Genomic DNA, 23,653 nt, shown 5'->3' on the forward strand with positions numbered 1-23,653 from the left:
CACGGATTTTTGCGGGGGGAGATTATAGAAGCGTATATCCATTCGATATTAATGCGTATCCCGTTCAGCATCTGATCATTGGAATCGATGGACATCTCACAGATTGCCGTTTTTCATTCTTAAGTGTAAACATTCCCTTTACCTGTCTCGCGATATTGGCAATCAATTTCGGACGTTCCCTCCCTACATACAACACCACTGACTCGTCAAACCTCATCATAATGATGTACGAAACGCCGCAAATAGCAACTGAAGCCAACTCCTGGTGTGGTAATAACCGTGGTAATGATGTTCCATATTTTTCACCCCACTATACAAACAACCTTGCAGCCGCATCCCTCGACAAACACTCTGCGCGTCCCTATTACGGAGTTTGACATTTGGAATACAAGACACTACACCCCGCGGCAAAAACTCCATTAGAATCCAGCTGCGATGACAAAGGGCCGATAACTTTTGATCACGGACCTGTCAGATGCGATTCTGATTCAACTAGTCCTTCCGTCTCACTTGTCGATCGTGTAACTGAAATCGATTTCTAGTTCCATTGATCAGTATGTATTTTAAGATTTGTGTTTCTGTTGCCATTTCCCCTCCCCTCCTTTCAATGGGAAGCACTCGCTGACTTGGCTGTCATCGATCCCAACGCTCATGATATCAATCACTGGATTGTCTTCTCCGGACTTGATTATGTATAGACCGCCGTCTTATAGCTGGAATATTGCTGAGTGTGGCGTTAAACAACAAACATCATCACAAATTGGGATACGATGACATGCATCAACCAAGTCAGCGAGCCTTGCCACCGTAAGTTTTTCGCCTCTTACGACAAGGGGCGGTCGGGTAGCCTAGTGGTTAAAGCGTTCGCTAGTCACGCCGAAGACCCGGGTTCGATTCCCGACATGGGTACAATGTGTGAAGCCCATTTCTGGTGTCCCCCGCCGTGATATAGCTTGAATAGTGCTAAAAGCGGCGTAAAACCATACTCACTCACTCACTCTTACGACAAGAATAGTCGCCTTTTACGACAAGCATGGGTTGCTGAAGACCCCCTCTACCCCGGATCTTCACGGGCCCAGCTTAAATGGAACATCTGACACTACAAGTATTTAACAGATTTCATAAAACTGTCTATCCAAAATGATATATTTCCTTATTGGCTCTGGGGTTTCAGTTTTTCCCCTGACCGTGTCCATCAAGTATCTTTGAAAGTGTTCCACACTAACAGAAGCGCACGTTAAAGGAACGTCTTTGTTTCATATATCAGCCGGTGTTGCTGGTTTGACATGGATGATCATGACGTCCGATGCGGTGGGTCACGAGGCTGCGACTTAATGTTGCCCAGGTTTTCACAGCAGTACCCCTGACCCCCATATTGTATAATCAGCATGTGTGTGACAGTCGTGGGTCAGGTTGATGGATCTGCCAACACCTGGAATACCATCAGCCATGCTAGTGTCACGCGACGGGGGTTTGGAACATTGAGAAGCAGTTTTCACACCTTCTGTGTTGTTCTGGGGAATACAGTGATATGGCGTGATCTCCATTCGAGAGCTTCGCTGTTGCATACAGCTAAAGGCGGAAAGAAAGAGCGTATGTCACTCAGCTGAAGCGTATGCCATTGTGAGATGGAATACCAGTATAAGGGTGTAATGAATAGTTTTAGTCAGCGAGAGTTTGGGAGGTTGTGACTGGTTATGATTGTCATCATGTGATGGAGATTGTGATGGTGATTGTGATGGAGATTGTGATGGTGACTGTGGTGGAGATGGTGATGGAGAATGTGATGTTGATTGTGATGTTGATTGTGATTTTGATGGTGATTGTGATGGAGATTGTGATGGTGCCTGTGGTGGAGATTGTGATGGAGATTGTGATGGAGATTGTGATGGTGATTGTGATGGAGATTGTGATGGTGATTGTGATGGAAAATGTGATGGTGATTGTGATGGAGAATGTGATGGTGATTGTGATGATGAGTGTGATGGAGATTGTGATGGTGATTGTGATGGTGATTGTGATGGTGATTGTGATGTACATGTAGATTGTGATGTAGATTGTGATGGTGATTGTGGTGGAGATTGTGATGATGAGTGTGATGGAAAATGTGATGGAGATTGTGATGTAGATTGTGATGGTGATTGTGATGGAGAATGTGATGGTGATTGTGATGGAGATTGTGATGGTGATTGTGATGGAGAATGTGATGGTGATTGTGATGTAGATTGTGATGTAGATTGTGATGTTGATTGTGATGGAGATGGTGATGGAGATGGCGATGGAGATTGTGAGGGTGATTGTGATGGAGATTGTGATGGTGATTGTGATGGAGATTGTGATGGTGATTGTGATGGAGATTGTGATGGAGATTGTCTTGGAGATTGTGAGTGTGATTGTGATGGTGAGTGTGATGGAGATCGTGATAGTGATTGTGATGGAGACTGTGATTGAGATTGTCTTGGAGATTGTGAGTGTGATTGTGATGGTTAGTGTGATGGAGATTGTGATGGAAACTGTGATTGAGATTGTCTTGGAGATTGTGAGTGTAATTGTGATGGTGATTCTGATGGTGATTGTGATGGTGATTGTGATGGAGATTGTGATGGTGATTGTGATGTAGATTGTGATGGTGATTTTGATGGTGATTGTGATGGTGATTGTGATGGAGATGGTGAGGGTGATTGTGATTGAGATTGTGATTGAGATTGTCTTGGAGATTGTGAGTGTGATTGTGAGTGTGATTGTGATGGTGAGTGTGATGGAGATTGTGATAGTGATTGTGATGGAGACTGTGATTGAGATTGTCTTGGAGATTGTGAGTGTGATTGTGATGGTGAGTGTGATGGAGATTGTGGTAGTGATTGTGATGGAGACTGTGATTGAGATTGTCTTGGAGATTGTGAGTGTGATTGTGATGGTGATTGTGATGGTGATTGTGAGTGTGATTGTGATGGAGATTGTGATGGTGATTGTGATGGAGACTGTGATGGAGATTGTGAGGGTGATTGTGATGTAGATTATGATGGTGAGTGTGATGGAGATTGTGGTAGTGATTGTGATGGAGACTGTGATTGAGATTGTCTTGGAGATTGTGAGTGTGATTGTGATGGAGATTGTGATGGTGATTGTGATGGAGACTGTGATGGAGATTGTGAGGGTGATTGTGATGTAGATTGTGATGGAGATTGTGAGGGTGATTGTGATGGTGAATGTGATGGAGATTGTGATAGTGATTGTGATAGAGACTGTGATTGAGATTGTGAGGGTGATTGTGATGTAGATTATGATGGTGAGTGTGATGGAGATTGTGATAGTGATTGTGATGGAGATTGTGATGGAGATTGTGAGGGTGATTTTGATGGTGATTGTGATGGTGATTGTGATGGAGATGGTGATGGTGATTGTGATGGAGACTGTGATTGAAATTGTGAGGGTGATTGTGATGTAGATTGTGATGGAGATTGTGAGGGTGATTGTGATGGTGAGTGTGATGGAGATTGTGATATTGATTGTGATGGAGACTGTGATTGAGATTGTGAGGGTGATTGTGATTGAGATTGTGATTGAGATTGTCTTGGATATTGTGAGTGTGATTGTGAGTGTGATTGTGATGGTGAGTGTGATGGAGATTGTGGTAGTGATTGTGATGGAGACTGTGATTGAGATTGTCTTGGAGATTGTGAGTGTGATTGTGATGGTGATTGTGATGGTGATTGTGAGTGTGATTGTGATGGAGATTGTGATGGTGATTGTGATGGAGACTGTGATGGAGATTGTGAGGGTGATTGTGATGTAGATTATGATGGTGAGTGTGATGGATATTGTGGTAGTGATTGTGATGGAGACTGTGATTGAGATTGTCTTGGAGATTGTGAGTGTGATTGTGATGGAGATTGTGATGGTGATTGTGATGGAGACTGTGATGGAGATTGTGAGGGTGATTGTGATGTAGATTGTGATGGAGATTGTGAGGGTGATTGTGATGGTGAGTGTGATGGAGATTGTGATAGTGATTGTGATAGAGACTGTGATTGAGATTGTGAGGGTGATTGTGATGTAGATTATGATGGTGAGTGTGATGGAGATTGTGATAGTGATTGTGATGGAGATTGTGATGGAGATTGTGAGGGTGATTTTGATGGTGATTGTGATGGTGATTGTGATGGAGATGGTGATGGTGATTGTGATGGAGACTGTGATTGAAATTGTGAGGGTGATTGTGATGTAGATTGTGATGGAGATTGTGAGGGTGATTGTGATGGTGAGTGTGATGGAGATTGTGATATTGATTGTGATGGAGACTGTGATTGAGATTGTGAGGGTGATTGTGATTGAGATTGTGATTGAGATTGTCTTGGATATTGTGAGTGTGATTGTGAGTGTGATTGTGATGGTGAGTGTGATGGAGATTGTGATAGTGATTGTGATGGAGACTGTGATTGAGATTGTCTTGGAGATTGTGAGTGTGATTGTGATGGTGATTGTGATGGAGATTGTGGTAGTGATTGTGATGGAGACTGTGATTGAGATTGTCTTGGAGATTGTGAGTGTGATTGTGATGGTGATTGTGATGGTGATTGTGAGTGTGATTGTGATGGAGATTGTGATGGTGATTGTGATGGAGACTGTGATGGAGATTGTGAGGGTGATTGTGATGTAGATTATGATGGTGAGTGTGATGGAGATTGTGGTAGTGATTGTGATGGAGACTGTGATTGAGATTGTCTTGGAGATTGTGAGTGTGATTGTGATGGAGATTGTGATGGTGATTGTGATGGAGACTGTGATGGAGATTGTGAGGGTGATTGTGATGTAGATTGTGATGGAGATTGTGAGGGTGATTGTGATGGTGAGTGTGATGGAGATTGTGATAGTGATTGTGATAGAGACTGTGATTGAGATTGTGAGGGTGATTGTGATGTAGATTATGATGGTGAGTGTGATGGAGATTGTGATAGTGATTGTGATGGAGATTGTGATGGAGATTGTGAGGGTGATTTTGATGGTGATTGTGATGGTGATTGTGATGGAGATGGTGATGGTGATTGTGATGGAGACTGTGATTGAAATTGTGAGGGTGATTGTGATGTAGATTGTGATGGAGATTGTGAGGGTGATTGTGATGGTGAGTGTGATGGAGATTGTGATATTGATTGTGATGGAGACTGTGATTGAGATTGTGAGGGTGATTGTGATGTAGATTATGATGGTGAGTGTGATGGAGATTGTGATAGTGATTGTGATGGAGATTGTGATGGAGATTGTGAGGGTGATTGTGATGGAGATTGTGATGGAGATTGTGATATTGATTGTGATGGAGATTGTGATGGTGATTGTGATGGAGATTGTGATGGAGATTGTGAGGGTGATTGTGATATTGATTGTGATGGAGATTGTGATGGTGATTGTGATGGAGATTGTGATGGAGATTGTGATGTTGATTGTGATGGAGATTATGATGGTGATTGTGATGGAGATTGTGAGGGTGATTGTGATGGAGATTGTGAGTGTAATTGTGATGGAGATTGTGATGGTGACTCTGGTGGAGATTGTGATGTTGATTGTGATTGAGATTGTGATGGAGATGGTGATGGAGATTGTGATGGAGATGGTGATGGAGATTGTGATGTTGATTGTGATGGAGATGGTGATGGAGATTGTGATGTTGATTGTGATGGTGATTGTGATGGTGATTGTGATGGAGACTGTGGTGGTGATTGTGATGGAGATTGTGATGGTGTCAGTGTTTGAGATTGTGATGGAGATTGGAGCGTTGTAGATACCCACTTGCCAATCTATTTAAAGGTAGACTTGTTTATTTTGGGGTTAAACCCTTGACAGAATAAGCCTCAAAATTATCAGTTTTAGTGTATAAGCATATTTTTAATGACAGTATTTACGGAAAATGTTATCTCAAATAGAATATGCTTGTTAAAAAATATGCTTGTCAGTTCTAAACTGAAACATATATATGCATAGGCAAACACGGATAGCAAGCATAGGGTTAACATTTAACTTTGCGACATCTCCAGATTTAATATATGAGCAGTATTTATTTGACTTGCAGGAATCTAACTGGAGAATTTTACTAAAATTCAGGATATCAAAGAGGGTACAGATGGCCTAGTCGTCAAAGGCGTTGCTTTGCAGAGTTGCATCCCTTGCGCACGCTAGAAACCTTTGATTGTGGGATCGAATACCGATGCGCCCCGATTATGTTTCTAGGTTTGTCAGCACCATACCCGTGCTGGTGGGTTTCACCTAAGTAAAAAACGTCTGAGACCTGCATCACTTCGGGCTTTCATTAAGCTGACACGCCGTGATATAACTGTAATACTGTTAAAAGCGGCGTTAAACCAAACTCACTCACTCACTGGAAATGTTTTGTTCATAAATAGTCAATGTTAAACAAAATGTATCGTACAGCTCAATAATTAGGAACACACAAAAAATCGTCTAAATTTTACAATCATATTATGGCTACATTTAGAAAATGAATTGTATTACTCTATATTCTGTATGCATTTTGTGTGTATATACTTGCTAGCACCAAGCGCAGATCTGTACATTTTGGTCTGGTTTGTTGTTTAACGCCGGACTCACCAATATTCCAGCTATATGACGGCGGTCTGTAAATAATCGAGTCTGGACCAGACAATCCAGTGATTAATATCATGAGCATCGATCCACGCAATTGGGATAGATGACATGCATCAACCAAGTCAGCGAGCTTGACCACCCGATCCCGTTAGTCGCCTCTTACGACAAGCATAGTCGCCTTTTAGGGATCTTGACGGGTCAGATGGCACATGCATTTTATAACAGTCGACTAAATATAGATCGGTGTGGTTGTCTTCCATCGTACACATCGTCATATACATATAACTGGAGTATTGCTGTGTGCGGGGTTAAACAAATAAACAAATAAACAAACAAACAAAGCATGTGCCACCTGCTGTGTGGACCTATGTATTTTAATCCAAGATATCAACCACTGTTCTTTCCTGCCTTGATTCTATTGGAATATTGCTGGAAAAAGTTAAAAAAAACATGGATCATTCATGTACTGTGGTTTGATCGTAGAATTACACGTACTTTCTTAAAAAATATAACAAATCAGTCCTGTTTAAGGGACCTTCATCTAACATTCTACAAGTAAGGGTACGTTATGACCATTGTGTCGTAGTCGCCTTTTTACGGCACAAATTTGAATCTAAAACTTGTCATTTACTCTATGCTTATGTGTAGCCCTACCCCATGCAGTTCTTCCCACATACATGACGCAGAAGACTTGTACAATTCACTGAGAAATCAGTTATACCTTCAAAATGATGGAATTGTTGCCTGTACATGTGTGGGAACATTGTGTCCAGACCCTGGCTTGAAAGAGGAAGTGGGTGCAATCAAACCTCGGGCGTCATTGCCTCTACTGAAAACTCATATAGTAATCTTGTAACTTGTTCATGCATACTAAATGGTCGTCTTGGGACCAATACCTTTAAATATGTTACTTCACAAGGCAAATCTGTGATTGATTATGTCATTGTCCCTTAAAGGCAGCTCCCAGTCTGTATTGGGATGAGGAACTTTTCATAAGAGACCCTGAGTACACAGTATAGTAAACTACGGTTATAACGAACTCAAGGGACTACTAATGTTAGTTCGTTATAACCGTACTTCGTTATAAGCATGTATACAGCATAACAACAGCAAATAGTCGGTATCAAAAAAGGTATTTCGTTATATCCGTCAGTTCGTTATAAGCGTGTTCGTTATAACCGTAGTTTACTGTATGTTATTAAGACATGATGTTTGCCTTCTGTAACATGGTTGCTGTATAAGCATTAAGTACTTTTTGTTTCAGGAGACATTACATTTACAATTTGCAAATGTTTGCGTAAGTGTAATGCTTTGGTGGATAACAGATACAATCTCTGGCGTGATTTGAAGCTTGAAATATGAACAGTAACTTGAGGATTTCGACTCTAATATCATTGTACTACTCTTGTTGTGGTAAAGGGCGACTATGCTTGTCGTAAAAGACGACTAACGGTATCGTGTAGTCAGGCTCGCTTGGTTGATGCATGTTATCGTATCCCAATTGCGTAGATCGACGCTCATGATGCCAATAACTGGATTGTCTGGTCCAGACTCGATTATTTACAGTCCAAAACCAGAATGGAATAAGCTATAGTTCCCACAATCATAGGTTTCTGGCGTGCCCACAATCATAGGTTTCTGGCGTGCCCAAGGGACGCAACTCTGCACAGCGAATCGCGGCGCCAGACGACTAGGCCACCTGTGTTCCCGGAAAAACTAGCAAACTCTATTTCCATTCCTAAAACCAAAACAGTTAAAAAATAACTACGATCCATCAATTGTGAAACAATATAACTAACAAAGCAAAGACACAATAACCATTGAGATGTAAATGTTAATTCACCAACGAAAAATCCATGACATTATGTCAAACAAACTTTGTCCTCTCAAAACGGCGCAGCACTGAAAACGCAGCAAAAAATCGTTTAAACTGTCACGTCGATTTCTGGTGCATATTTGTCTGGGGGGTTCAAATTTCAGGGCTTTTCAGAAACATCGCAAGTATCATGCTTTAAGACCATAGAATGACAGTGTTTTGGTGAGGCTTAGCATCACTACGACAAGCAGAGTGCCAGGTTTCATATAGTGAGTTGGTTAAGCAGTTTGTATCACTTATCGGGATGGACGGTGAGGTAGCCTAGCGGTTAAAGCGCTCGCTCGTCACGCCGAAGGCCTGGGTTCGACTCGCAACATGGGTACAGTGTGTGAAGCCTATTTCTGGTGTCCCCCTCTGTGGTGTTTCTGGGGTATTGCTAAAGCAGCTTAAAACCATACTCACTCACTCACTCATCGGGAAGTGATGTTGCCTTGTGGTAAGAGCCTTCGCCATGTCGAAAACCAGGTTGGCTACATAGAACACGACCCGTGAAGTTCCGGAGAAGAATAGGTCTTCAGCAACCCATGCTTGCCTGAAAAGGTGCCCATGCTTGTCGTAAGAGGCGACTAACGAGATTGTGAGTGAGTTTGACATCGCATCGGCAATATTTCAGCCACGTAGGTATTAGATTTAAAATATCTGTATCTGACAGTAAATTAGTAAGGTATATCACAGTTTTTAATAAAACAAACTAGATCATATTTTTTAAAAACCATATAGCTATACATAGATTAAGTCTTATCAATTAAAACATGACTATAGACCACTAATAACCAAAGTTAGACCATCTTACTGGAGTGCGTTGGGTTTAACGCCGCTTTTAACAGTATTCCAGTTATATCGCGGCGTGTCAGCTTAATGTGGGAGGAAAGCCCGAAGTGATGCAGGTCTCCGACGTTTACCACTTCGGTGAAACCCACGAACACTATTTTTCTGAACTCTGATTTTGACTATCTCATACTCACGTTCCCAGCTTGGACATGACTTTGATGAAGATGTATGGTCTCCGTGGCAGTTTGGAGGTGTCATACAATCAGAACTCGCATGGGCGTCTTCACCACATCTGTAGCATGTCATGCGATTCCTGCAAGACTGGGCACCATGGCCAAACTTTTGACATTTGTAATTAACATCGAAGTGGATTTGGAATATATTGTCCCACCCCGATGTTACAGTATCCTGCTTTGATACATTTAGGATGTGTAGGTTGGAAAACGAAAGTAAGTATATTTTTGTTTGTATAGTCTCTCCATTTCTCTTAGACGTAAAACGTTTGACAGTCGTTACACCTTCACCTTGCAATTCTGCTTCTATTTCCGATACGCTCATATCCGAGAGCCAACGGTCCCGGTCTCTGATGATGCCTTTACTACTGTTCAGAGTATTGTGCGGTGAAACTGAAACTTTGATATTCACGAGGTGTTTTGAATTTAGAAGAGCCGTTTTACACTCAATCAGAAGAGAGCCATATCGAATCTTTTTAACAGTTTGCACGTCACCAACTATGCCTTAAATTGCTTTTGAAGTTTCCAATGGATTTAATTTTAGCGGTTCCCCATCAGCAGAAGATATCACCACACATCTGCTCCAGTTATCAGGTCTGTTTGAGGACAAACACTCATCCAATGCTCGTTTGCGTTCTTTGTGTTGAGCCATGGTTATTAAAAGAGGTTTCACCATCCCAGCTCCCCACCCACCACGGAGTATCATAAAGACAATGCTATATGCCAGTGGGTCTCCAGCTGGCAGCACCAAGGATACTGAGATGGTATACTCAAGTAGAGTAACTAAAAAATAATCAATCCACCAGATTGGCCCATGAGCCACCGCCTTCTGGGCATACGACTCTAGGCAATTCAAATAATACACGTTGTTCAAAATCAAATAGTGTTTTATAAACGAATCTGGCCAAGACCTAAAGTGTAAAGACAAGTCAAAAATAAAATTTGTGCACATATAATTAATTCACAGGGCTTGGCATGACCAGCCGCTTGATAGAACCGGGCCCATTCTACCACCCGTCTAGGCGAAGTAAGGGTCAAAGAAGTGTGTTCGGCAAAGGAACACTGTTCCTGGAACCAGTGCCCTCAACTACCAGACTCCCGTCCTCCGCCGACACAGGGGCGCAACCCACGGCAAACAGATTGCCCAATTTGGTCGCATTTTACGACCAGCAATGGGCCCGGGGTGCTGAGGACACATTCTACTCCGGGTCCACACGGAGGAAGAGCTATTAGCGTTACCAAGCACTCACCGTCAGGAGGTTGCTCTTCACGAGTGCCCTAACGGGATTGGGTGGTCAGACACGCTGACTTGGTTGATGCATGTCATCGATCCAAATTTGGTGGATCGATGCTCATGATATTAATCACTGGATTGTCTGGTCTAGACTCGATTATTAACAGACCGCCGTCATATAGCTGGAAAATTGCTGAGTGCAAGTTAAACAACAAACCAACCAACCAAAATAGAACACAAATTAACACATAGTGTCAAATATGAAGTGTACATTATTTGTAACAGTTTTAAATGTTTTCAAACATTGAACAGTACCAGTAGACGCCCCACTGTTTTGTAATTGTTGACAGTTGGCAAACATACCGATTAAATTTTAATGTAATAAGACATTTACTTGGTATATTTACTTGGTATATGAACCCTTCTGATGTTCTCTAATGAGGACCAAAAAACACCAAAAGCTGAAGGTACTGCGGTAATACATACTGCCAACAAATTTAGAAAATAAATTATACCAAAGTCAACCTTTAAAGAGTATAGCTTTAAAAATGATGGAGACAAAAAGCCGAAGTTTTCGGCGCAAACAAGCAGGAAATCAATGGGGCGATAACAGTGACAGGAATATTTCGGGATAGCTTCGGTTGTGTTGTCGCTAATTAAACAATGGACATCTTTAATCGGTTAGTATGTTTCAATAATTTGCTGATCACGACACAAACACGAGTTCATGGTCTGATATTGTTCTTAACCAATTAAATGATCTGTGAGGACAAGTAACAAAGACAGGCCAGACCTGAACACTCAAAAATGATACCGTCAACATAAGGAGAGGAGAGCGCGGTTTTCAGTCGTTCTAAGTTCTCCCCATTTAGTGACGAGCCTGGTCGGTCTGGTCCAGTCGTGTATTGATAGATGGATTGAGAGTAAGTAAAACTAATGGGAGTATAAAGCTGGTGTTGCGTTTCTTTATTATCCGAGTATAAATGCTGATGGAGACAATTCGGAGTAAGCGTCATTAGACCAATCACTCCTTGACTGAGCTGAGCCGGTGCTAACAAGGCGAGCTTCAAAGTCATGACTTATAACTGACCATGGTGACAAGGAACGACGATGCGTTTAGGTAACTGTTGTAGGTCCCACATGACATCCTCCGTGGTCTAATGGTAGAGCGTCCTCCCGGAGAGCGGAAGGTCCGGGGTTCGATCCCCGACTGCGTCATACCAAAAGACGTTAAAAGATGGTACCTCTTTGTTACCCTGTCTGGCGCTCGGCATTAAGGGGCTAAAACAAGGACTGGTCGCCTCGGAGTCAGTATACTGTGTCTAAGTGGGATATTCATGTTAAACTGCCGCATGGTATCTCAGTGGGCTAGCACTATAAATCGGCATCAGTCCGGACTAGTACAAGCAGCCTCACACACACGTGCATGCACGTCGCTATATAAGTGCCATAATCTTGGACGCGACGTTAAAGCCCATTTCACCTTACCTCACCTCTTGACATCCGAAAGCAATTACGACATTGTGGAGGATGCGTTTTTTTCTTGAACAAAATGTTTAAGATGATACCATTCTTTGTTTATCCTATTGTCGTTCTGTGAGTTATGTCCATATGACGGACTTTCCTTCCACCTTGAAGTTTTCAATAATTCAGGTCTGTGGATAACATCATTATTCAAAAGTCAATTGTTTTACCTCGCATTATTGGCGACATTAAAATAGAACAACGTTTCAAGTTGTTGTCGATTTAGCGTCACTGATTTTAGGCTTTGATTTCCTGATACAGCAAGACGCAGTCATGAATTTTCAATATAATACATTGGCCGTTCAAAATGATTCAACTGTTGCTCCTATCTGGGTAATCATAAATGGTTCCTATCTGGGTAAATGGTACTTTGTTATCATCTGTTGATGGTCAACAAATAGTGACCACAGAGCCAGAACAAATTCCTGTTCTCTCGCTGTCAAATATAACAATTCCTCCATAATCAAAAACAATAAGTTACTTCACTTTCGCATTTCAGTATCGATCGGGCAAAAACATGCCACCAGAATCCGACGACACATTTTGTGATGTTTCCTCTTTGTTCGCTACTAATAAGATCTGTGCAGGCAATGATCTCGCCCGGTCGGCTGCCGAGGAAGACAAGATATCGATCTTGACTGTACCAGATATATTATCAGAGTTGTATGATGGAGGTACAATTCGTTACCGTCTTAGTGTAATCTCAGACCTCATAGAAATTAGTTGACAGCATAAAGGCAATATGACGATTCAAGTGAATTGCCACATTTTACCTATAAACTATGTCGTTGTAATTATCACAGAGTATTTAAGTTTTGGACACGCGAACCGACTTAAACGGTTTCTTAACACGAAAGATAGACCAACTACCCAACTTCCAGCTGGTGCTACGTATACGGACAACCAAACGATTCCGTCTCAATCTTACGAGGATAAGCAGACATTAACTCCCAAGCAGGCACAAAATCCCGACTTTGATTTACAGGAGGACGACGTTTCATAGTAAAACGAATCTTAGCGCATAAAATAGTCAATGGAGAGAAATATTTCAAGATTCACTGGGAAAATCTCATATTACAGGAGGCTTTGTGGTAACCCGAATCTAATATCCCTCAAGGATTGATTCGCGATTACATGATGCAGAAGTAATTTAAAATTAAAGAAGCGCAAGCGTTAGAAATCTCAGTATATATTTCAAATGGTGTTTCAGATTAATTGTTATATTTTCTTTTCAGTTCCTGCACTGCATATTCCGTATTGGAGACGTCTTATATTGATTTTTTCAGTTTTTTATTTCAAAAGTACATGATGCTATATGCATGGAGCACGGCTCATGTCGATACATGCTATAGATCGTTATTACATTTTTAGATGACTAAATTGTCAGAAGGTTATAGGAACATACACTCGTGCATATATGTTGAGAATGTGTATTGTTTTTGTTAAATATTGTGTTTTGAATACTCCAAATACTCGGATCATTTACAGTTATGTGTTGGTTGACATTGAAGAATACAAATCATGTTCGTGGGTTATGGCTGCACGTGTATTTCGTGGTCCACTATAAAACAAGTTCGCTTTGTGTATATACGAGAATACAAATGAGATACAATATACGAGAAGTGGCGACTAAGGGTCGCATGGTTATATACTACTTCTACGAGATGATTCTGGCGGCACATGTATTTCGCAGGCCACTATAAAGAAAGTTCGCTTTGTGTATATACGAGAATACAAATGAGTTACAATATACGAGACATGACGACTAAGGGTCGCATGGTTATTTACTACTTCTACTAGATGAGTATGGCTGCACATGTATTTCGCAGGCCAATGTCAAGTAAGTTAGCTCTGTTTATACAAGAACACAAATGAGTTACAATATTCGAGAAATGGCGACTACGGGTCGCGTGGTTAAACGATATGGTAACAAATACAGTGAAATGAAATACAGTCATAAGAATCGAGATATGGCCATGTGAACTGAATACAGGCATGTGAAATACAATGACGAGACAATGAATAATGCTGTGATGATACATGTTGATACTGCAACAGAAGGTCACTATTGTTGGATGTTGCTTACTCTCATGGTTCCTAGTATGAGGTTATATATTACCTACTTGTGTCAATTGTTATGCCTTATTGATTCTAATCGCGCTTGTTGTCATCCAGGATCGGGTGATTTCCGTGCATACGCAACCCCGACTTCCATGGGGAGTTGTCTTCGTACATATGTCACGAGTCGACATTTCTCAATGGACAATAGGTCAAAATATCGAGGCTTTTGTACAACCTATTCTTTGGCTTGTTATGCCGTGTCGGCGATAGATGCTCGCGTATTGGACAAATCTCCATAGAGACAGAAACATGTTAATTCCCCATACTAACATATTCCACAAAGATTCCTGCACGAAACGAGCAATGTTTCGATATAACGAGCGTTTATTGGTTCAATACTTCGCTCGCTGTTTGGTTCTGCTGCAGTCGAGGATGTTGAACGACTAGCGCACTATGTTAAACAATTGTCGTTGCATGCTGCTAATACTTCTCGTACTTTTCAAGCCCAAGTTCGTCAGTTATGGATGAAACAAATGAGCGCGTTTCATCCACTCTCGCGGGTATTGAGACAGACCATAACGATATTAAACTAGTCACTGAACAAATACAAGATGTGGAGAGATGTATTACGTTTAAGATCTTGTTGGATCGCCCCACGTTCCTAACTACAATTAGACAAGAAATTGATGAAATTTGGGCATTCAACAGTTAGTTAATCAACTATTGTGTTTATCTTTACTCCCAGTTTCGGAAGTATAGAAAGCGTTACAAATGATTCCTAAACGTCTCAATGCAGAATACCCGTTGTTTTACGTTGCACACAAAGATCCAGGTTATTATTATCGGGAACGCACTGTTCACCCTTCTCGGACTTCAGATTCAATTTTCATTTCGTTTATTGTTTTATCCTACTCTTGTTTACGAATATCGAATTTAATCTTTTGGCTTACCACTTAATCAATCAGACCCGTGAAGTTTCCGGGGTGGAATAGGTCTTCAGCAACCCATGCTTGCCGTAAAAAGGTGACTATGGTTGTCGTAAAAGGCGACTAACGGGATCGGGTGGTCAGGCACGCTGACTTGGTTGATGCATGTCATCGATCCCAATTGCGTCGATCGATGCTCATGATATTAATCACTGAATTGTCTGGTCCAGATTCGATTATTTACAGACCGCCGTCATATAGCTGGAATATTGCTGAGTGCGGCGTTAAACAACAATCAAACCAACCAACTTAATCAATCAAGTACGCATGTCACCCAGGTTATGAAATCACCGGATTATCTTGCTGGTTCGGAGGCGAAAGATCAGTATATTGAATTTTGAACTAGGGATTATCAGACATGCTATGTTTGATTGCCACAATTTGCAAATTCAAAGCCCGACACAATCGATATATATTTCGGGACGAATTTATGTAAATTGGCTAATGGCGTTTCGATTAAAACGATTCCTTCCTTCCACGACAGATGTTTTTATGATGCTTCAACGTTGTGGAGTCGCTTTTCCGTTACCCCTGACATGAATCATATTGCGGGCAGTCTCTTTTAACCTTTTAACTTTTTGCCATTTCCATGAGAGGATAATGAATATCATTCCTTTATCTAGATAGGTTATTCTTGCCCGTAATATCTCATATTGTTATGGATGTGTTTTAATCATATTACGGAACAGTTATTTGTGAGTGTTATAAACGCTCGTTAGTAGGGTACAGTGAGATGATTAGGCTATAAAATGGTTCCGAATTTGAAATATAATTTTATCCAATACGTGTTCCATGTCCTAAAGTTAATGTAAATGCGATTTGTTCGTGCTTATTAATGTACTTTCAATATTATATTGGTCTACTAAGTGAACATGTCATGAGTAGTTCACAAATTCGACTCATGACATCGTATTACTTATATACTTTTAAACATTTTCCACAGGATTGTTACTGTTTCCATGGTCTTATGTTTAAAGGCAGAACCCTGAGCAGCAAAAAAATATTTCTCTAGTTTGTATGGCATTATTCACTTGTTGATCGTGAATTTCCAGGTTTTTTAAGTGTTGTATTTTGGTTTGGTTGGTTGTTTTACGCCGCACTCAGCAATATTCCAGCTATATAACGACGGTCTGTAAATAATCGGGTCTGGACCAGACAATCCAGTGATTAATATCATGAGCATCGATCCACGCAATTGCCTGACCACCCGATCCCGTTAGTCGCCTTTTACGACAAGCATAGTCGCCTTTTGCGGCAAGCGTGGGTTGGTGAAGACCTATTCTATCCCGGATCTTTTTAAGTTTTGTAGATGTGTAGATGATGGCCGTTCCGCATTCTATAGGGCGGAGAGACAAACATTCTCCCCGCTGTCGTCCGGTCCATGCCGTATCATTAATCTGGCTTCTGGCTACATGCAAGCTTGTCGAGGGTATACCCTGTCCTTCAACCTCTGCCGCCGAACACCGAATTTAAGCCACAGAGGGTGATCATTATCTGTCAGCACTACTAGATTCAGATTCAGATTCAGATTAAGATAATTCTCAAAGAAACCACCACCGGTATAAGAAATATTTCAAACATATGGGTGAGGAAAGCCCGAAGTGATGCAGGTCTCAGACGTTTACCACTTCGGTGAAACCCACGAGCACGGGTATGGTGCTGACAAACCTAGAAACAAAATCGGGCCGAAGCGGGATTCGAACCCACAATCATAGGTTTCTGGCGTGCCCAAGGGACGCAATTCTGCACAATAACTAAATAAGAATCAGTATTATAAAAAAAGATCCTTGGGAGATGATGATTTGAAATATTTATTCCTTCCGATGGCAAAATCCATACAGTCAAGTAGGACATGCTTGACCGTGATTTTCTCATCACAAGGGATGCAAAATGGAGAATCTTCACCTGTCAACAAATATTCGTGAGTATATCTGCTGTGGCCAATACGACATCGTCGTAAAATGACCTCCTCAAATCTGGACTGACAACCCAAGTAGGTGTAACCGATATTTGGGTTAATTTATTGATACCTACTTTGGTGTCCCACTTCTTTTCAGATCACGGATGTAAGATGTAATTATAGGTATATAATCACTATATGGGATGAGAAGTGGTGTCAGAGATTTGCCGAGTGCTGCTTTAGCAGCAGCATCGGCCATTGTGCTACCATTGATACCAACATGGTCTTGGTAAACAACAAAAGACGATGTACTGGCCAGTAGCAAGATCATTATGTAGTTCTATAATTGCACGTAAAAGTGGACGTTGACAAGATATATTCTTAATTGCCTGAAGACAGGAAAGTGAATCAGAAAAGATAATGAACCGTTTATGTTTAGATTTAGTATTTATATATTTGAGAGCAGTTAATATTGCATGTGATTCTGCTATAAAAATGGAACTGTCATTCGGTAATTTAGATGATAAGGTTCTGGATCCAATGACAGTGGCGCTGGCAACAGCGTCACCATCCTTGGATCCATCGGTATCGGTAAATATGGATTTGTAAGTATCATAAGTGTTCCTTAATTCATTATATTGTTGTTGATAAATTAGTTGATTTGTTTCAGATTTTTTTAATTTGGTTAATGTGAGATCTACCCCTTCCCTTACCATTTGCCAAGGAGGTGATGAAAACAGTTGAGATGGAGCAATATGTTGCAGTTAAATATTTGAAGCAAACATAGCAGACTGGATTCTGATTCCGAGTGGTGGAACATAAGAGGATTTTTTATTGTAAATATCTTGGTAAAGAGGACTTAAGACGCAATTGAAAACTGGATTTGACAAAATACTGCCTTGTGGGACACCCTGATCCTGATGATAATGATCAGACAGTGTAGAACCCACGCGGACCTGAAATTGTGTGTCAGATATGTGTCTCAATCCCAAATCATGTAAATCCTTTAAAATCCCGTCTTTCCACGTTGTGTCATACGCTTTTTTTAAATCGAAAAAGATAGACACTGTATGCTGGTTATTAATGATTGCATTTTTCACCAATGATTCTAACCGTACTAAATGGTCAAAGGTACTTCGATTCTTTCGAAAGCCACACTGAATATTTGTAATTAAATTATTTGATTCTAAGTACCATGTTAATCTATTGTTGACCATGCGTTCCATGGTTTTGAAAACGCAACTGGTCAATGAAATGGGTCTATAATTTGAGGGATCACTGTGATCCCGTCCAGGTTTCAGTATGGGAACAACTACAACAAGAAGAAGGAAACTTACCTGATGTCCATATATCATCAAAAATTAACAAAAGGGTTTCTAAACACGGTTCTGTAAGTGCTTCAGGAGTTGATAGTGTATATTATCAGCTCCTGTAGCAGTATCATGTGCTTGTCCAAGAAGTTCATGGATCGAAAAGATTTCATTATAATCTTCCCTATTATCTGATTTAAAATTTATAGTTTTCTTTTCCTGCTGTTTTTTATTTTTTTGGAATTGAGGGACATAATAATAAGAAGAAGAATGTTTAGCTAACGTTTCACCTAGTTTATTTGCAATATCCGATTTATAAGTAAATAGTTCATCCCCATTCTTATGATGGTGGATGCTACATTTAGAACCCTTACCTTTAGTTTTCTGTATCATGTTCCATACCTTGGACATGGGCGTTCGTGAGTTTATTTTGGAAACATTATGTTGCTAAGATTGGCGTTTATTTTGTTTAAACGTACGCCTGGCTTTAGCATTTAAGATTTTATATTTATTCAAATTATGGACCATAGGATGGCGACGGAAATAGTGCTCAGCCTTTTGCCATGTCTTCCTAGCCTGTTTGTTTGTCATTGTTAAACAATGGTTTACGGATGTGTGGATTTGTAGAGGACTTAGGAATACATTCATCAGCGATTTTGTTTAATTCATCAGAAAATAATTGTACAGGGCCAGTAGCGTCAAGAAACAGATCAGGTGTTAATTTATCGGATGCAAGCATTTCAAATAAAGGCCAGTTGGCCTTAGTAAAGTTCCATCTTGTTGAAGGAGGAACATCTGAAGGTAAGACAGGTTTAAATTTTATGGTTGGGAAATGATCACTGCCACAGAGGTCGTCGTGGACGGACCATTCAGATTCGCTTAATTAATCAGAGTGAGTGAGTGATAAATCAAGAGCAGAGTAGGTACCTGTACTGGGATGTAGATATGTGTTTGAACCATCATTATGGATACACAAGTCGTTATTCGAAATGAAATCTTCCAAGAGTTTACCCTTGATATTTGTCTGAACACTACCCCAGTGTGGATTGTGCCCATTTAAATCACCCATAATAATACAGGGCTTGGGGAGTTGATCATATAGAGCTTGAAGTTCAGACTGTCGAAGGGAAGAAGATGGTGGAATATAGAGCGAACACAAAGTAAAAACTACGTGTAAGGTTACACAGACGGCAACAGCTTGAAGAGGAGTAGCAAGATGAACAGGGCTGTGGATAACGCCCTGTTTTATTAATCTCGAGTAGCTTTTGAACCTGGAGGTGAAAAGACAGTGTAGGAGGTATAACCTCTTATATCGAATTTATCAGTGTCTTTGTAATATGTTTCTTGTAGACATATCGCCGATGGTTTGAAATCCTGAATTAAAAGTTGTAAATCATTATAATTATTCTTAAGTCCTCTACAGTTCCATTGTATTAAATGTGATGATTGAGTCACGGTGGCTCAATGGGTGATCTCTCATGTGAACGTGAGGAAGAACTCCTACCGCTACTGTCTGACGATGGATTTACCTCCATGTCAAAAGCACTGAAGGAGTTGTGGAGAGATACTTCTGAAGGAGACGGGGTACTGGGTGTCTGATTTCTGTTTAACTTTAATCTTTGTTTGTGGGATAATTTTCGGTCCAGAACAACTGGTTCTTCAGGAGGAGTCTGGGACAAAATCTGAGTCTCTGCCTGAACGCTATCGGGTGGTGATGCAGATTGACAGAAGTGATCCATGTCAAATTGGTTTGCCAATGAACAGATGAAGTGGTTTTAAAGGGCTTTGCCACAGCAGCAGAGTAGTTTAGAGTTGGTGAGGATCTTGACTGATTGACAAGCTTCCTAGCATCTGCAAAAGATATGTTTTTTTCACATTTCAGTTTCAGAATTTGTGTTTCCGTTTGATACACAGGGCAGGATCTGGAAGAGGCCATGTGTTAACTTTCACAATTGATACACTTAAGATCTACACTACAGTCTGTACTGTCATGTTTGCCACCACAACGATTACAAACGATTGATCGTGTACAAGTTTTCGAAGCATGTCCAAACTGTTGACACTTATAGCATCGGAGTGGATTACATACACCTCCACTCCGATGTTGACATAACCAGCTTTAATAGAGTTCGGAACCGTTATTCGTGCGTCCGTGATTCCCGGGCAACCTTTCGATTTGAGTTGATTTGTTCAACTGTGTCATATGGCCCTGTCACGCAGGGGTAGGCTGTTACAATGAATGCTCGTTCCACCCGTCATGAACAGGTCTGGTTAATGTCGATGAAATATAGTGATAGCTAAATAGACAGATTTTTTATTCATGCACAGATTGTCTTCAAATGTAATATACAGTTATGTATGACTGTTCAATAATCTCATACCAACTTTGACTGGAGTAGGTCCAATGGTTTTTCAGATATTGTAGTAAACGTCGGTACCTTAAATTAACTTCCAGACTATAGGAGTACTGTCAAATGTATCCAGACCTGGGTCTCATTCTCCGTTGAGCAGTCGATATTTATCCTTCGCATTTGTTACCGATTAAAAGGGATTCATGGTTATTAAGAAAGATTAAAAACAAAAGGGGTAACAGAATCATCTTCGTCTTGTTTGGTGTTCTCATTTATTTTTTTGAAGAATCCAAAGAAGCTAACAATATCTCCGGTATATTTTTCTTTTCCGTTATACATTGTTTATTTAATATTTTCCAAAATTCTTTTGGCGATTGTTTGATATATTTGCGAAAAGCTTAGGTCAGTTGGTTATTATAATTTTGAATATGTTTGTCCATGGATTGTTTTTTAGCTTTCGAATGCTGTCGGTAGACACTTTTATTTCTTACTGTACTATTTTTCTTAAAACGACGTTTGGCTTTGTTAAACATTTTTCTTGCCTTTTTGCATTCAGTTCCGAACCATGGTTTATCAGTTTTACAACGGAGCGTAGCTTCACCACTTCAGCTTCTTACAACTAGTGCCGCGACCCGTGAAGATTCCGGGGTAGAATAGGTCTTCAGCAACCCATACTTGCCGTAAAATGTGACTATGCATGTCGTAAAAGGCGACTAACAGGATCGGGTGGTCAGGCTCGCTGACTTGGTTGATACATGTCATCGATCCCAATTGCGTGGATCGATGCTCATGATGTCAATCACTAGATTGTCTGGTCCAGACTCGATTATTTACAGACCGCCGTCATATAGCTGGAATATTGCGGAGTGTGGCGTTAAACAACAAACTAACCAACCTCACCTCCGTCCTCATGAACCTGATTTTACAACATTAGTATTATCATTATCACTTTCTGGAATACAATTCTCTGCAATGTTATTATGTTTAGCAATATCATTGACCCTTTTATTTACCTGCTTGTTTATGCAGCCAATTGTTTGGATGTTTTCAGTGGGAGCCTCAGACATATGAAAAATAGATTTTGTTTGAAATAAATTATTTTGGATAAGATTGACTGTGTCACTTGTAATATCAGGGGATGGTAGATTAGAGTCACATTTCAACACATCATCATCATCATCATCATCATAGCCATCCCCTGCTTGTTCATGCAGTCAATTGTTTGGGAGTGATCAGGTGGAGACTCATACATATGAAAAATAGATTTTTCTGAAAACATATCACTTTCGATGAGAGTAACTGTACCATTTTTTCCATCAGAGGGTGATAAAAGTGAGTCAATTTTCAACACATCATCATGAGTACATTCGACAACAGACGGGCAATCCTTAGGTAGATCTGAAACATGAAGAGGATCATAGTTGTCAGTACATTGGTTAATGATACACAATGTTATGTTGTGAACAGCAGAAGAAGCTGAGTTATCATGATGAGATTGTTCTGGACGGTTGGTTCTATTGCTACATCTAGATGTTTTACCCCAGGGGCTAGAGTCTATACCAGAATCAGTCTTGTAAGTACGAGGTGTGCAAAATGCCAGAATAGTCACTCGTGATATCGTGTCCACCGTCCCATTCCTACGTTTGACTAGATTGTTTGCGGGAAGTCCTGTAGGGGGGTGGGGTGTGAACATCCTGAAGCACTCTGTGGATGTACAGCTTATTAACCACAATGTAAGCTTGCTTACTCTTCTGTCGAGCCTCTCTCAAAAGTGGCATTAGGACTTGTCGCCTAATACTGGCTCTCCTCTTCAGGAAATTGCTCCACGATAGAAAAGTGTTTACCCTTCAATTTATTTCCTGCTGCCTTCACCGAATTTATTTCCATCGTGCAGATAAACCTTGCTATCAGGCCACGGGGCCTGACAGTATCTCCAGCATATCTTGGGGGTTGGGGCCTGCCGATTCTGCGAACTCGTATAAATTCCATGTTTTCAGCGTCTAAATCCAGATGTTCTTTAATGAAGTCTTTCAAAATTTTCTCACAATGTTCAAGACTCGCTTCGGGTTCGGCTTCTGATAAATTGTTGAAAATTAGATTATTTCGCATTGAGCGACAATGTTTATCAACAAAGGATTCTTTCAGCGAGAGATTTTCTGCTTCAAATTTGGAACGCATCTTTTAATGCCTTCATGTCGCGTGTCGAAACAGTCACTCATAAACTGGTTTGATTCCGCAGTATCATCTAATCGCCTTCTCAATGTGTCTATTTCTTGTACTTTATGTTGAAGTTTGGACATGTTTGTTTTGATGGAAAGCACATCTTGTTCAATAGCGTCTAGCTTTGAAAGTTTCTTGCAAATGAGATCATGCTTGGACAAGATGGCTGACGTATCTGGGCTCTGAGGTCGGGGTATCTGGAATGACATGTAACGACTGGCAAATGATTGAAACTGACCTCGGTTTGGTGTAAATACTTGTTGGTGATGAACTTCGGGTGAGTAGACTGTGTCAAGAGACTGTCTCACGGCGTTAGCTGCGTCTATCCCGGCGGTTCGCTTGCTTGATGGAGCGTCCCCTGTAGTCGCACTCGCGAGGTGGAGTTTTTCTTTCTTTTTCGTGTTTTCTTTTGGCGTGAGGGTGGTTGAGTCATAGCTGTTCATATTTTGCGTCGGTATAGCTCTGATAATGCATTCATGGAGGTGGTATTAGATGATAATCAAATGAAATGTGAGAGAGCTGTTTCGCGTCACACCTGCTCCCGCCATCTTGCCACGCCCTCTACATCTCCATTTGCTTAGCATAGA

General features: G+C 40.8%; 1 protein-coding gene across 1 annotated transcript; it reads right to left on the reverse strand.

The window, feature by feature from the left end:
- Positions 1 to 1,349: 1,349 nt before the first annotated feature.
- On the reverse strand, positions 1,350 to 6,158 carry LOC139470478 (mucin-2-like). The gene is made up of 5 exons (XM_071252885.1): positions 6,128 to 6,158; positions 5,519 to 5,620; positions 2,515 to 5,165; positions 2,039 to 2,185; positions 1,350 to 1,514 (listed from the first exon to the last, which is right to left on the reverse strand). The coding sequence occupies exons 1-5, from the start codon at positions 6,156 to 6,158 to the stop codon at positions 1,350 to 1,352; spliced, it is 3,096 nt and encodes a 1,031-aa protein (XP_071108986.1).
- Positions 6,159 to 23,653: the final 17,495 nt, after the last annotated feature.

The sequence above is a fragment of the Haliotis cracherodii genome, unplaced genomic scaffold, assembly GCF_022045235.1.
Source record: "Haliotis cracherodii isolate W230 unplaced genomic scaffold, xgHalCrac1.p SCAF_20, whole genome shotgun sequence".
Classification (NCBI taxonomy): domain Eukaryota; kingdom Metazoa; phylum Mollusca; class Gastropoda; order Lepetellida; family Haliotidae; genus Haliotis; species Haliotis cracherodii.

What these genes read in the sequence shown, in the direction of transcription:
- LOC139470478 (XM_071252885.1), bottom strand. Translation starts at nt 6,158, where the DNA reads ATGCAACTCTGCAAAGCAACGCCTTTGACGA. An exon ending in CCAAGACAATCTCAATCACA is followed by an intron (nt 2,186 to 2,514) that starts GTTTCCATCACA and finishes CATCACAATCAC; the next exon opens with CATCACAATCTCCATCACAA. An exon ending in ATCTACATCACAATCTACAT is followed by an intron (nt 1,515 to 2,038) that starts GTACATCACAAT and finishes TGTATTCCCCAG; the next exon opens with AACAACACAGAAGGTGTGAA.